The sequence below is a fragment of the Hydra vulgaris genome, chromosome 15 (assembly GCF_038396675.1).
Source record: "Hydra vulgaris chromosome 15, alternate assembly HydraT2T_AEP".
NCBI classification, from domain to species: domain Eukaryota; kingdom Metazoa; phylum Cnidaria; class Hydrozoa; order Anthoathecata; family Hydridae; genus Hydra; species Hydra vulgaris.
In genome coordinates, this window is record NC_088934.1 from 4778844 (window position 1) to 4795608 (window position 16765).

General features: G+C 27.6%; 2 protein-coding genes across 6 annotated transcripts in view; both read left to right on the forward strand.

Moving 5' to 3' along the window:
• LOC136091328 (neurexin-1b-like) overlaps positions 1-3670 on the forward strand; it is a 46642-nt gene extending 42972 nt beyond the window's left edge. For all 3 annotated transcript variants that reach the window (XM_065818756.1, XM_065818757.1, XM_065818758.1), the window contains exons 8-10: positions 1654-1744; positions 2415-2527; positions 3221-3670. In XM_065818756.1, the coding sequence (XP_065674828.1) occupies positions 1654-1744; positions 2415-2527; positions 3221-3544 (528 nt within the window). In that variant the 3' untranslated portion in view covers positions 3545-3670. The remainder of the gene's footprint in view (positions 1-1653; positions 1745-2414; positions 2528-3220) is intronic.
• A 7515-nt stretch (positions 3671-11185) lies between these two features.
• Positions 11186-16741, forward strand: LOC136091464 (uncharacterized). Of its 3 annotated transcripts, XM_065819073.1 has the most exons (9): positions 11186-11236; positions 12371-13950; positions 14100-14313; positions 14503-15402; positions 15693-15875; positions 15956-16050; positions 16150-16222; positions 16330-16401; positions 16538-16741. In XM_065819073.1, the coding sequence occupies exons 2-3, from the start codon at positions 13416-13418 to the stop codon at positions 14282-14284; spliced, it is 720 nt and encodes a 239-aa protein (XP_065675145.1). In that variant the 5' UTR covers positions 11186-11236; positions 12371-13415; the 3' UTR covers positions 14285-14313; positions 14503-15402; positions 15693-15875; positions 15956-16050; positions 16150-16222; positions 16330-16401; positions 16538-16741. The 3 variants fall into 3 exon arrangements, with proteins under 3 accessions (XP_065675145.1, XP_065675143.1, XP_065675144.1); XM_065819071.1 differs by having other exon boundaries at positions 14503-15476; positions 15956-16222; XM_065819072.1 differs by having other exon boundaries at positions 15956-16222.
• The last annotated feature ends 24 nt before the right edge of the window (positions 16742-16765 follow it).

Below are 16765 nucleotides of genomic sequence, written 5' to 3' on the forward strand. Positions count from 1 at the left end.
GTTTGTTGTAGTAAGTTCAATTATGTGAAGGATGTTTCCAACATTGTTCACATAATTGAAGCATTCAAAAGTTTCAATTTAGTTGTAAAAACCTGGATTGCTTGGATGCTCTGGATTTATCCTTCAGCTTCATTTATCTTTTCATTTTGCTGAAATAATTGAAAATTTCAATAAGTTTTAATTAATGATAACTGGTGTAAGCATAACACTCAAAATTCACACCGTCTTCTGCCACATCAAAAATTTCATTAGTCGCAAAGGATCCCCTCGGGGCCCTATAGTGAAAAAACTGTTGAAACTGCTCATTAAGACTTTTATATAAGCATTGGTCAAGGTATAAACAAAAAAATAATCATCCAGAGTACAAAGAAAGATTGTTATGCTGCAAAACTGATCTGAACAGTAAGCATCTTTATAGAACTGCTACCATAATTCGATTTATTAGTTTAGGAAAATCATCGCTTATGATTTATAATGAACATTTTAACGATTTTAATCCTTAACTGTTAGTAATTATGAATTTTTTTTATTGTTAAATATTGTTATTGTTATTATTTTAATATTAAATAAAAATATTGAAGAGTATATGACTAAAAGAGAATATTTTGAAATTTCTTGCGAAGAAAATCAAAGACCATGTCTTACGGTTTAATTTAAACTGTAAGACATGGTCTTTGATTTGTATGTAATTTCGTTATAGGATTTATATTACTCTTTACTAAAAATATTGTAATAAAATTTTATTACAATATTTTAAGTAAAAAAATGATAACTTTCAAAATAATAAAAACTATTTAATTTCATTTAAATAAAACTAATACCAAAATGTAACATTTATGTTTAAAAATCTTTTTTTTTTTAAATTTTTTTATCATTAGTATAGCTAAAAAGACTTTTAAAAAGAGTCTTATTTTTGGCACTGTCAAGAATTCCTTTTTTTAACCCTGTCAAAAACAAAAATGGTCTACGATGATAATTATATATATATATATATATATATATATATATATATATATATATATATATATATATATATATTAATAATAATTTTGATATTTTTTACTAAATATTATTTTGTCCTTTTTTTAACAAAGTTGAAATATTAAAGATTAAAAATGCATCCTTTTTCTTTTACTAAATAATTTGTAAGCAAGTCAATAAAAATAAAATCCCGTTTTAAAACTTTAAATCTAGAAAAAATGAGTTATTTAAAAACATTAACTTAAAAGATTTTTTTTTTAAGTTGTGCTAATTTTGGTGGCGCTTTGTGTTACTACAAAAATTCTGGAACAGTTTTAACTGACAATATCTCATTTGCTATTTATTTTTAGTTCAAGTTTTCTCATTTATTGTGGACTACAAAAAGAGAGAATAAATAAATTTTCATGTAAGGAGGAGATATTCTGGACGATTTATTTAAAATGATTTAAATATGTGAAATATGTGATTTTATCAACTAAAATAAAAACAAAATACAAATTAGTCATTTGTGTCGATTTTTTTTTAATTCACATATAATTTGAAAAACATAAAAAACTATGAAAAATATTTTTAGGTCAACTTAGTTTAAAAGCATTAAAAACTGTAAAAAATATTTTTAAGTAAACTTAGTTCAAAAACATTAAAAACTATAAAAAAATTACATGTTTTTAGGTCAACTTGGTTGAAAAAGAAGCAAATACTTATGGTGATATTGAATATATCTCAAATGTAAAAGAAGGATGTTCACCAGCATTCAATTCAAGTTGGTTTTTTTAACACACACTCAAATGTTTAATTTATTTATGTGTTCTTCACCCATTTTATCAAGTTTTAATGCATTTCTTGAAACAACCTAAATCAAGACTTCTTTTTAAAGTTTTTTTAACACCAAACCATATTTTATCAATACCAAACCATATCTTATAAACACCAAACCATATTTTATCAATACCAAACCATATCTTATCAAGACTGAACCATATCTTATAAACACTAAACCATATCTTATAAACACAAACCATATTTTATCAACACTAAACCATATCTTATCAACACCAATTCATACCTTATCAAAACCAAACCATATCTTATCAACACCAAACCATATCTTATCAACATTAAACACAGTTAATATTTATACTTTAATACACTCATATCAGCAAACTGATATATAGGGTTAAAGGATAGGGACCACAAATGAACCACAAATGAACCACACTATCTTGCTATCAGACAGATAGTTGTTAGATAGGATTGTTCATCTATTTGTAATAATGTTAGTGGACACCCCAGTTTGTTAATAGAAAAAATTTTAAAATAAAAAAAGGCTTCTCAAAAGATTTCAATAAGGTTTAGTAATGTTTATAATTGGTTCCTTTATTAATCGTCATAGTTTGAATAAAAGTATTTAAAAGTCATCTTCTGTTGCTTAGGTTACGATACGTCTTTTCCAAGTTTACCATCTATTGAAACTTCAGAATATAATTCTTCTTTTCATAATTTATCTTTGCAAATTACATTGAAAAAGGAAGAAACAACGCCTAAGGTATTCTTTCTAATATAAAGATATCAATATGTAAAAATATTTTTTAATATTTATATTATTGTTATAATATATTATATCAATAATATAAGATAACAAAATTATTACTAATATAGTAATAGTAATAATAAGTATGTTTTCAATAATTACAATAATATATATATATATATATATTTATATATATATATATATATATATATATATATATATATATATATATATATATATATATATATATATATATAATAAATATTATTATGATAGTTATATAAGCATAAAATTATTTAATAATAAGTTAATGATTTATTAGGATGGTGTCACTCATACAGAAGTCTGATAAAAGAAGTGACATCAATTTTTAAATATAAAAATTTATATATAATATTAATATATATTTATAAATATAGTAGTTATTCAAAATTTTATACAACGGTTTTACAAATGACCTTATCCCCCTTCCCCTCTCAAACCCGTTCGGGATTCCAGTAATCTGTCGGTATCCAACTCAACATGCGAGTTGGAATGGAGACTGCCTACTAAATTAACAAAATTAATATTGAAAAAGAGATTATAATTGAAATATACATCTACTTATTACATGATGAGTTTATAATCGAATTCATCGAGACAATGAGTTCGTGTTATTATTTGAACAAACAACTTATTTGATAAACATTTTAAAAATTATTTTTACAGTATTATAGCGAGGAAAGTTATAAGAGCAAATCAAGTAACTTTATGTGGATTATTGTTGGTACGTGCAGTCTTATCATTGTTTTAATATTTATCATTGTGCTTTTTATTCGGAACAAATATCATAAACGTCATATCGAACGAAAAGAAATTCGAGCTCATTTTCTGAGAGAGACAGACGACGAAACGCTGCCAATAACAGCGGCTTCAGTCAACAGCCGTACAAAAAAACGATCTTGTGATTTACAAACGTTCAGTCCGGTGCGGAAAGCGTTTTATGTATCGTCGACGGATGTTGATATATTACGAAAAGAAAATCTTGTTTAAAAATGCAACGATATTAAATATCTTAAATTAGAAATAAAAATATGTAAATACTTACATTTGTAAATAGTAATTTTATGTTTGTCCCTCGAACAGCAGATTGTAAATAAAAAACATAATCTAATAAAACAAGAATTGTTTTATGACCAAGACATTCACAAAATTGAGGTAATACATTGAAATCGATTTTACAAATTTTTAAATTATATATGGTTTTTTCGTTTTTATAAAAATATCTAATTGTTATACTGTTATTGATAAAGATGTATGTATACGACGTGTATGTATGAATTATTGATAAAGATGTATGTATACGACAAAGCAATTAGACTAAAAAATTTTGTGTTTAATTGTTTTCAATAAAAAATACTTTTTAATATAAGGTATTTTTTAACATTTTTTAAAACTTAAATTTTTTTTTTACTTAATGCAAATGTGATTATTTAAATATATTATATAATATATTATATTTGAAGGTATTATGAGGTAATGTCACTTCCAACTTAGTCCCCACGATTTAATTACAACAGACCCCATGATCACTTGAAAAATTTACATGTGCCAGCATAATTCAATCGCATTTTAAATAATATAATAATCGTTATTTAATTACTTTAAAACAACAAATTTAGATTTACTAAATTTTATGACTCATAAAACTTGTTTTTGCCCGAATTCTGTCCGCAAAAACTGTTTTTGGCTTAATCTGTTAAGAGAAAAGTTATTTAAATGCTTTAAAAATCTATTTGAAAACTAGGCATTTAAAGCATTTATTGCAGATTTATATATTTAGTTGTATACGACAATGCATATAAGCAGTTGTATACGACGAAGCAAATGTGTAAAGTACTACAACTTTTCAAGATGTTATTGAAAACATGAAAGTTTTAATTATAAAACATAAGATTTATATATTTATATATATATATAGATATATATATATTTATATATATATATAGATATATATATATATTTATATATATATATATAGATATATATATATTTATATATATATATGCGGTAGTGGTGTAGTGGTAAGAGCGCTCGCTTCATAAGCGAGAGGTTCGGAGTTCGACTCCCACCACGTCCCTGGAAGTACCGCGCTCAACTTAGTTTCTCCGCGCAGCGGCCTTGCTCGGAAAGGTTCGTGTTTCGGAGTTAAAGAGTTGAGAGAGGGTTGTACCACGAATAACAACTAAAAAAAAATGAGTAGCCTCCTCGACTGTAGTAGCCCCCCTCGGGCCTTGGGGAGGTGAATAATCTAAAAAATATATATATATATATATATATATATATAATATATATATATATATATATATATATATATAGGACACGAAAGTTTTAATTTAGAAACATAAAATGCAATTGAGAGCATGATAGTTGTAATTAAGAAAGGTTTATAATCTACAGACTCGTCAAAAAGTGAATGTTTTTGTGTGCTAATATGTTAAAATGTTATATTTTTTGTTCATGGAATAATATACTTTTACAAATTCTTCGTATTATTTAAATCATGATAAATAAGCCTACAAAAGATGCTTGATAAACTACTTCTATACACATAGTTTTACATTTAAAATTAATACTTGCATTATTATCTTTATTTTTTAAATAGAGATTTTGAAAGATAATATATATATCTAGAGGTCAACGTTAGTGTGTTAACTTGGGTATCAATAAAGTAAAAAATTCATAGAAAAATATTTTACAGTGCAGTGGTAACTGGAAAAATTGAATCGGGTGTTCACATTATTCAGGTAAGTAATAAATAGAATACAAACAATTTAATTACAAATATAAAACTTAAATTAAGGTTAATAAATGTCATTAAAAATCACTGCATTGTTTAGTTAAACACCAACTAGAACATCTTCCATATTTAAAGTTGTTGCGTAATGCGTGGCAATTGCATGTTGTACATGTTGTAATACGTGGTCGTATGTATTTTTTTGCCGCAGTAATAATCTTATATATTATTGCTGAACTTAATAGTGCTGTTAGTAGTAACCATTCGAGCATGTTTAACACGGAACTCTTGGCAGCATTTGCAACTGAAATAATGGCGATAAAGAGTCGAAGCACTTTTTTTTATAAAAAAATGTGAACGAAAGTGTATGCAATATCTTACTTATGTAAACTTCAAATTATGTAATGTTCAAACATATATCAAGTTTTACAATTTAACTTTTACTTGAAAATGGCATTGTGTCAAAATCTCTTTTATTTTGATCTATAGCATTTGTCGTTTTATAAAGTCTTTTATTTGTTACATACTATTAAAATATTAAACCTACAATAGGCCAAAGCGGTTAGCTTGCAGTATTTCAATTACATAGGTCTGTGGTTCAAATTCTACCACTGGCAACATTTTCTTTTTCTTTCAATTTTTTTCAAATCTTTTTTTGATTTTTAAAAAATACAAAACACTTTTGAAGTTTTTTAGATATTATATACATTACATATAAAAAGGCATTATATACTATAAGAAACGAAAGGAAGTGAGTTTTTACCAAAATTTAAAATTTCTAAAAACATCAAAACACCAGGAGAAATTCGTTGCGTATATGTCATTATTGAATTACCTGAGCTCGTTAATAACCTATACATTATTAATGAGATCATTAAAACGTTATTAATGAGCTCAGGTAATTAGTCCTAATTAGCTGTGGACGGTCTGAAAAAAAACTATGGTCTGAAACTTAACAAAAAAAAAAATAGTAAGGCAGTCCTGCAACTCCAGAAGGTGCTGTTGTGGAAGCAAAAAAAAAGGAAAAACGAAAAACCCGTAGTTATAAAAAACTTTAAAATTTTATTTTAATAATTAAAAGTCTTTTTTCCTATATTTTTTTGCTATAAATATTTACAGGCAGTTTGAAAAAATTGAAAATAAATCGTGTTAAGGGATGGATTTGAACCCTCATAAAACGACACAGATGACAGCTTCCTAGTAATATTAGCCGATTTTATTTTCTCGGTCAGGGTCAGGGTTAGGGTTAGGGTAGCTATTTGCAACATAAAAAGAGATTGTATTACTTAGCCACGGATCTATCAATACCATATCTGCTCAAACGTCTTAAGCAAATTGGACACACTCAGCCAAACCTTTTACAGGTCTACCGATCTTACGGTATTAGCCACTTGATATATAGTGCTCCTATTCTCACTTCGTGCAGTGCTGCTGCAAAAAGAGAGATCCAACATTTTCATAAAAATGCCCTGCAAATTATTGGAATTGATGTAACCAATTCAAGCAGCTTCAATATTATTTTTGACATTGAAAAGTTACTTGACAGGATCTGTATTAATATACTCAAAAAGATCCTTGCAGACCCATGCCATCCTATAACCACTAAATTAACTCAAACCAACAGCAGAAACCCTAATATATTCCCGTATGATCTTAACACTGCAGAAACTACTACTTACCAAAAAACTTTTATTCAAAAATACCTCCGTGTCCTTCGTGATGGCGTCAGTGACCTCTACCTCCAAAGCAAAATTGGAAGCTCTACTGCCTTTTCAATGCATAAATAATATGTTCCACTCCTGTATTCTTAGCAAACTATTAATATTAAAGGACAGATAAAATTTTACAATTCTTTACTTATAATGCTATTCAATTTTAAATAAAGATTTATAAAACAAAATAAATAAGATATATATAAATATATATATATATATATATATATATATATATATATATATATATATATATATATATATATATATATATATATATATATATATATATATATATATATATATATATATATAGTGTAATAATAAAGAAAGCTAACTAACAATCTATTAACAACCAACTTTTTTGCTTAAATTGTTTTATTTTGAATTTTTGTATTTATTTCATAGTATTTAGAAGAATTGACTAAAATAAAAAAAATTCGAAACATATTGAATTATACAAGTGGAAAATTTCAAACTTCGAATTTAGATTTGCCATTATAATTTCTGTTTGCCAAAATTACGCCATCTTCATAGTTCCCCATTTGTATAGTGTTGCGTACAAGCGTATCTAAGTGTAAACGGTTTAATTCAGTCATGTTTGCTGATGATACATATATCTTTCTTACTAACAATGATATCAATAGATTATACTTAGATATGAATATTGAACTAAGTAAAGTAAATAAATGGTTTAGGGCTAACAAACTCTCACTTAACTCAGAGAAAACAAACTATATATTATTCCATGAAAAAACACAAGAACAAAACCTTCCTCTTAAGTTGCCTGACCTTATCTTAAATGATAACTTAATTAAAAAACAAGCCAGTATTAGGTTCTTAGGAGTTTTTGTTGATGAGAACTTATCCTGGCTTCCTCAAATAAGATATATTCAATCTAAAATCATTAATATAATTGGTATAATGTATTGAGTTCGCTCATATATCAATAAACATAGTCTCAAACTAATATATTTTGGACTAATTCATTGCTTCATCAGCTATGCTAACATAACATGGGCGAGTACGCAACCATCAAAACTTAAAAAAATTTATAGTCTACAAAAACATGCTAGCAGAATCATTTACTCTAAAAATAAGCGTGAACACGCCAAACCTATAATGAAAGATATGAAAATGATGGATGCTTATAAAATAAATATCTGTCAGCATTTAATTTTTATGTATTCATTCTATAATAATCTCTCTCCTGCAAACTTTAATAACAAGTTTGAAATAAACATAAATGAAAACTATTATCTAAGAGCAAATATTAGTAACTCATATAAACTTCCTCAAAACTTAAATAAATATGCTGAATATAGCATTGCATATCGAGGACCAAATATATGGAATAGTTATCAAAAAGGATTCAAATGTATGGCAAAGTCATTAAGTTCATTTAAGTTTCTAATAAAAAAGGAAATTTTTAAAATTTGAGAATCAATTGTGCTTAAAGGGATCACCAAGTAATTTTAATTATTTTAGTATTTATTTTATTTCATCTTTTTTTTGATTTACTGATTAGCGCAGCAGTTTTATGCCCATTAGCGTTTTTAATTTAATATCTATATTCTATTAAAAATGTATAAAGGGGCTCTATGAAAAGATTGCGATGACGTATTGTCATTTTTATCTTCTTTGAGCCCCTGTCTGTTTAACTCTTTATTTTATAAAGATCATTAGAAAAAAATATCAGCTTTTATTTTTTATTGTGTATACAAAAACGGTGCTTGTTGACAAGATTTTACTGTCTTCTTTGTATCTACGGACATATTTTTTATTTTTCTTGTATATATATGTTGATTATTTATTGTTAAACAGCAAAAAAAAAAAAAGTAACTCTGAAATTGCAAGTTTTTTTTCCTTGATTTTAATTTAGCTAACTCTGTAATCACGTCTTAAATTTCAATAGTTTCGGCTGTTTTTGCTTCGGTTCCTAATATAAAAAGATTGTGCAAACGTTCTCTGCCTCTAAAGTTGTTTAAATAAATTTTTATCATTTATAATGTTGAAAACGATTTTTCTGCCGTAGCCACAGCGACAGTTAGCGTAATGAACTACACTAGTGCCACAATGACGTCTGCAAAACTTACAGAAATCGTAGCATATTTAATCATTAATAGTACTGCAAATCCTCTCATGTTTGCTATTTTAACAATTTCCTTTCTAAGCATAGCAGATACCACTACAGTTTGTAGTGGAAATTCTTTTGTAAGATTACCTTGATACTTTATTTAAAATGCTTCAGCATCTTTTTAAATCTGTATCTCTTTAAATCTGTTGTTTGTTTGACTTTTAACTACATCTAAATCTTTACTAAATACATTGATGCAAAAGATATGATCTTCGATAGTTTAAAATATATTTTAACAATTATTTGTCTCTTTCAAGAAAAAGTTGAATTAATATCCCATTTGGCCACCATTTGAATAGCTTTGTCTTTTGCTGATTAATACATGTTTCCGAATGGTTTTAAATTTTTGCTTGCCGTTCGCAATGATTCGGTCGCAGTCATGGGGTCTAAATTTTTTGTTTGTTACAAATGGTAAATTTACTTCACTCAAAATTTTTGAATATATTACGCATATAAATATAATGTAAAGTGCTCATTGTTTTCTGAAGCCTAGACACTTCTTCGCGTTTTTTCTTTTTTCTGATTTTTTAAGGTTAATTCAGCAAGCGCTTTCATTATATCAACAAAGAGAAGCTTTACAGTCAAATGTGAAGTGTACTTTGGGAGTTGAACTCAATCTTTTAGTTGTATTTTAAGACTCACCAGTAAATTGTGGCAATAGGTCCCACCTCTTTACACTATTTCCAAAAAATAAATAAATACTTTCTAAAGTTGCAAAACCTCTTGTCCAAACTTCGTGGCAACTTGTCTCAGATTTAAGTTATGAGCTGCACAATATAGCTTATAGGTTGTAATATATAGTATAGGATATAGCTTTAGTTCATCTTGTTTAAGAAGAGAATGAACACTATTGCAACCCCGCACATAACATTTGCGTCATCGTAAGTTTTTCCTCTATAATTATTTAATGTTATTTGGTTCGTTTTAAGGAGATTTAATGTTTTATTATATAATCGAAGAGCTGTGTGGTTGTGTACTTCCGTAAAACCCAAAAAACTTTCCTTAATTTATATACACAGAGCCGGAACCAGCTTTTTTTGGTCTTTGAGATAGCTAACTTCCAGACATGGAGCAAACGCCAAACATTTATATGTTTATACTTATGTCAAATAAGGATGCTTCGCAGAAAATTGCGATGATTGGAGGCTGGTAACAAAAAAGCCCCAAATTTTGTGTCCCCCCCCCCTTCCCCAAACGTGAGAGCAACAAGTTGATGAAATATTTTTTGTACTGTTCTCAACTAGACTTATATTCATCGATAAATTTTAAGTTTTATAGTATTATCTTTCAGCGTTCAAAAATAATGACCATATAAAATTTATGAACCCCTCAAATTGAGGGGGGTTTAAACTTTATATGGTCATAATTTTTGAAAGCTAAAATATTTTACTATGAAATTTAAAATTTATCGATGAATATTATTCTAGTTAAAAACAGTACATAAAATATTTCATCAACTTGTTGCTCTCATGTTTCGGGCAGGGGGGTGGCACAAAATTTGAGGCTTTTTTGTTCCCAACCTTCAATCATCGCAATTTTTTGCAAAGCATCTTTATTTGACATAAGTATAAGCATATAAATGTTTGGAGTTTGCTCCATGTCTGGAAGTTAGCTATCTCAAAGACCAAAAAAAGCTGGTTCCGGCTCTGATACATATATATATATATATATATATATATATATATATATATATATATATATATATATATATATATATATATATATATATATATATATATATATATGTATATATATATATATATATATATATATATATATATATATATATATATATATATATATATATGTATATATATATATATATGTATATATATATATATATATATATATATATATATATATATATATATATATATATATATATATATATATATATATATATATACACACACGCGCGCGCGCGTTTATTAACATAATAAGGACAGCCGCAGTAAATAGTGCATACCTAAATTTAAGTTACGGTAAAGATTACATTAGTTCTTGTTTTATACTGTTTATTTCAAAATAATTTTTACGGCACCGATTTCAAGGAAAAAAACTGTGACCTTTTTTTTCACAGCGTGCTCGAAGTCGGTGTGGTAAAGATGTATTTATTTGTCTTTTTTTTTTAGAATTTTATATCAGCTTAGACTTTATGAAAAAAGTAGAATGTTTTATCTTGAATAAATTATGTTTTTTTTTACGTGTAATAAATTTTTCAGTTTTTTTATTGGTATTTAAAATTTCGTTCCTGTTCTGGCACTGCATTGATATTAAAGGCATGTTGGTACATATTTAAAATTTTCCAGTCAACTGTATAGATCTATTTTCTATGTGCCTGCCAAATTTCATTAAAAAATATTTATGATCACATACCGTATTTTTAGACCCAGCGGAGGTACCATTTTCACCTCTTTTAGTGTTACTGTCACTGTTACACTTTATAAAACTGTTTCTGCTATTGTTACTGTTACTTTTTGTTATAAATTCTGTTGTTTTTTTTACAGTTACTAGTGATTTTTATTCGGTTTTAAAATTTCGTTTCTGTTCCGGAGGTGCATTAGTATTGAAGGCATGTTGGTACATATTTAAAATTTTTCAGGCAACTGTATAGATCTATTTTCTATGTGCCTGTCAAATTTCATCAAAAAATATTTATGACAGCATACCCTATTGTTTCGCGCAGTGGAGGTATTTATTTCCACTTCCGTTACATAGTGTTAGGGGAAGGGGCGGTTTTTGACAGTGGAGAATTCAGTATTTTTAATTTTTTATTCATTATAATGATATATTTTATTAGAACTGTTATACAAACTTTTTTTTTAATAGCCTTTTACTAGTAAGAATATTTGGGTTTTCCTTTTTTTATAATTGTTAAATGATGTACACAAAAACTAACAAGTATAATTACGGTGGTTATATATTAATTTTTTTTTTCACACACCAAAATTAGTTTAAAGGCAAAATTCTGCAAAATAAAATTTAAAATGCTAAAATTAAAAGTATATAACACTATTTTATGATGATTCTGCATAAAAATCATTAAAAACAAAAGCTTTTTCCGAACCCATAATTTACCGTATAGCCACCTTAAGCTATATATGATATATATAAAATTATACATATATTTAAAAAAATTTTTATAGATTAATGGTGATTTTTTAAATTATGTAATTATGATTAATAGCCGACCAAATTAAATAGTAGTATTATGATTGTTGAATTTAATTTAGTGCATCATGGGACCTCACAAGAAAACAAATCTATTTTATGGTAAAGCTAAAACTTATTTAGCTTGTAATTTTCCGATACCAGCTCATTTTAATATTGGCTGTAGAAACGAACATGTACTGCATATATTTGCAACTAACAAAGATTCATATAAAGTAATTGTAGAACTAATCGGTAAGTATTTTAACATCAAAATTTGTATAAGTCAGATTCAGCAACTAGTTAGAACATCAAAAGTCTTTGTAAACCATTTTTCACAATATTCGAAACCATTTGTTGACATCTGCAACATGCTCTTTGCATACCAAATAATAACATCTGCTGTGGCACAAACATCGCAATCAATTACAACCTCAATTGACTTTGCTACATGTTCTTCATTTTCTTCTCAACAAATCAGTGTTTCATTTGTATCAAATAGTGATCACTTATCTCCTTTATCTCGTCCTACTTTAAAAACCTCTTCTCGTGAACCACTATCCTGTTTAAGAGCTGACTAGTTGAGTCCGAGAAAAAAGGTTATAAGAAAGAGATTAACCATTTTGGCAAATGAAATGGCAATTAAGAAGAGAAAGTTTAAAGAGGATATTAAAGGTTTAAGAGATAAGGCAAAGGCTAGAGCATACAGATTTAAGTATCTAAATCAAGTTATTACTCGTAAGGAAAAGATAATTTCTCAATTTAGAAAAAAATTAAAAGAAAAGTTTTTAAATTTACAGTTGAAAAAACTTCAAGATCAAATTTTTTGTTTGAAACAACAGTTGACTTCCACGCAAAGAAAGTTTTCTTATTAAAAGGCAATGTTAAGCCAATAACTTGCTGAAAAAAATTCTGCAATTCTTTACTGCAAAATGACATTCTGAATTTACAGGAAGAGTTGGAGGAAGTTCAGCAAATAACACAAAATACCAAAAATGAAAAATGCTACTCAGCAGATATAAACAGACTTATATATGACATGCTTGTGTGCCATCTCTGCTCCGTAAAATTGGAGAACATACTGGCTATCGATTTAGTCAAACTCCACATCATACAACTGTAGAACAAATGATGCATGAGCTTGGTGTGCTTTCAGACTTAAAGGCTGCTGAGATAGCATTTACAACAAAAGATCTGACTCTTGGTTTTGATGCAATAACCCAGGAGGGCGTTTATGTAAATGCTGTTCACTTAACAACGGTATCAGTATGTATGGTTGTAGCTATTGATCAACTTCCTGGAGGTACAGCTTATGACTACCAAAGTCATATTATAAAGTCTAATGATAATCTTGCTAAGTTATATAGTGATTTCTATCAGCTCAAATATACTGACGTAAGAAGCACTATTATTGGGAACATAACAAATACAATGAGTGATAGAGCTGCAACAAACCATGCAACAATCGCAAAGTTAAACCTTGTTTGGCAGAAATCATTAAATGAACTAAACTGTCACCTTCACCTCTTAGACACAATGACCAGCTCTTGTAAGTCTTCACTTAAAGCATTGGAGACTTCAAAAGGGAAAATTTTTGGAAGAGACTGCATTGCAGCAAACATTGTTGTACAGCTGAACAAACTTCACTACAAGGATGCAAAAGGTATTCTAACTAATCTAAACCATTCTTTTACTTTAATATATTTAGTTTTCTGAATAAAATTTTGAAAATGAAATATTATAATCAATGCCTGTTTTTATTTCACATTCTTCTTGGAATTGCCAAAATGAGCTTTTTCATGATATTCATAGGTAATTCAAAAGGTTTTCTAACCTTTTTGGACCAGCACGAGTTGCCCAGAGGATTGCTACCACGCTATAGAGGCAACAGACTACATATGCTTTTTCACACATGTGGTATTTTGATCCATCATTATGCCATATTGAAGATATTTCTGTGTTCTGGCTTGGCGTTATGCGGAGATCTGCAAAAATAGTTTATTTCAAGACTTTACATCTGAAACAGGTATCTTTTTTCTTTTTTATACCTGTTTAGTTCATTTGATAAATTGCTAGACAATATTATAGGCTATAGAATTAGTTACAAATATAGTTACAAATACAAATTACAAATAGTAATGACAAGATTAACGGGGAGTAAAGACTATTATAAACAAATATTATTCTTTGTTACTAATTAACTTTTTCACCTTAGGTATCAGTAAGTTGTGTGCTTTAGCTTTAATTGGAAAGCTACTTTCTGGTCCTTGGATGAAAAAATTTTATACTGCACCAGGTACGGGACTTGACTACATATCTGGCATTCAGGTAGTAAAAGATGTTTGGATCACTCTTATTGAGAGCAGCAAGAATCCTTTATCTCTACTTAAACGAAAAACTGATTTCTTTGGTAATTATATTGAAGATGTAGTTTTTGATTCAATAATCAGCTTTTGCCCAGTAACTGATGAAATGAGTATAGCATTAGCTGACTGCCTTAATGCAGTTATTAGCGTCATTGACAGGCAGTACAAGCGGCAATTTGAAATGAGTTCTAATGATCACCTTAAAGACCAGACTAAGTCAGCTAGGCTTCACAACATTGATTCAAAGCACAAAGCTCCAAATGCCACTCTTTGTTTTCTTTCTTCAAAACTTCGTGCTGGCAAAAATAAAACAACTGCTCTGCTATGCAAAAAGCCAAATGATATTTAAAACAAATTGATATTATGGGCTATTTCTAATGCCAGAAAAAAGCGGTTTACAAATATGCAATGTCATAATGACCTGAAGTTAGAATTGATAAAACAAATGGCAGATAAAAAAGAAAAAGAAAACAAAGAACGCAGAAATGTTAAAAAAATATTAAAAAATTGATCAGGTAAAAGAAATGTTTCCTGACCTAGAAAATAATGAGGCCTCAGTTATTGAAGAAATTCTTATTGGAGCTTCTATTGGAAGAAGTATTTGCCACATGTGGTTTGATAATGCCATTAACACCCAGGATGTATATTACGGCAGAATTGTTGGCATTAAAAAGAAGAAAAGTGACGTATATATAGTTTCTTATTGGAAACCAAAAGAGAATGAAGATGATGATGGTGTTGAGTATGAAGTGAGCAAATATCAACTTTCTGCATACATAATAAGCGGTGATATGGTGATAAGATAATAGAAATGTGTAATTAGGTTTACGTTATTTTAAATAATAGTATGTCTTATAAACTTGCATTAACAGATATTATTTACAGATAGTAGGTTAATCTTTATTTTTTATAATAAATTTTACAGTGCCTAGTGTATATCATATTCTCTACCCTCCCTTTTTTTAAGATAATGAAAAGATTTATAATTATTTAATTTGTTTTTTTGTATACATATATGTATATAGAAATGTAATTTTAGGTAGTCAGTTAGTTACTGATATCCAACAACCAGGGATGACCTAGTTGCAACAAGCTATGGGAAACTAAAGCTCATTTACTATTTGACATAAGTAAATTGCCTGGCTCATGACAATTAATGTTAATGATAATGATGGCTATACATTGTTTCTACCCAGACTTTTGCTTGCATGGATTGAGAGATGTTAGTGTTTAGTTACAATAAATCATTACAATATAACTTTCTTTTCATTATAATTTATAATCAAATCTATTATATTTCAGGTTTAAAAGTATTGAAGGGTTTGCTTCTATCGATTTTTCTGTTTGGTAATGGGAAATGTGTTGTGTATCAGGAGTTAAGTGATTTTGAATTTTTTGTAAGTTAGGAAATCATTCTCATCTTCTCTAATTTGTAATGGGTTTTTCAGTTATTGTGCTAAATATCTAATATAATTTCATTTATCTTTTATTGCAAGGTTTTAACTATGATGGCAGCTTGCTACTTTAAATGTTTATCTTAAAGACCTCAAGATTATATTTATTAATTCAGTAATAACAGTTAGATGTTAATTTATTATACATTAGTTAATTGTTAGTCTTAATTTTTTTTCAAATTTTATATATTTTATATATTTTATCTTATCTATCATTACAAGGTTACACAACATGATGAAAACCACACGATTGCTTCGATGGATGTTGATCTTTTTCATATCAAGATTAAACCGGTTCATATTTTTTTAGAGATTGATTATGTTTATTAATGCAATAATAACAGTTATATATTTATTTATTATCTGCGACATAAGGCATCCTTATTAAATAGGTATAGCGATATTAATTTAGGGGTTTACTTTATTTTAGATATCATTGGATGTGGTATCGTTTGAGTACTAAAGAATCGACTCTTTCTAGCTATGGATGTCACAGTTTTGCTTGCTTCAAAAACTAGGCTTTCTTCAAAGCCGCAATTCTGTTAAAAAAATTACCATTACCATTACCATATACCTTTTTTGTATATATATCTTTCATTGAAATTCATTAGTAACGATAAAAATGAGGCGAAAACGCTTAGGCTTTTAATGTATTTAA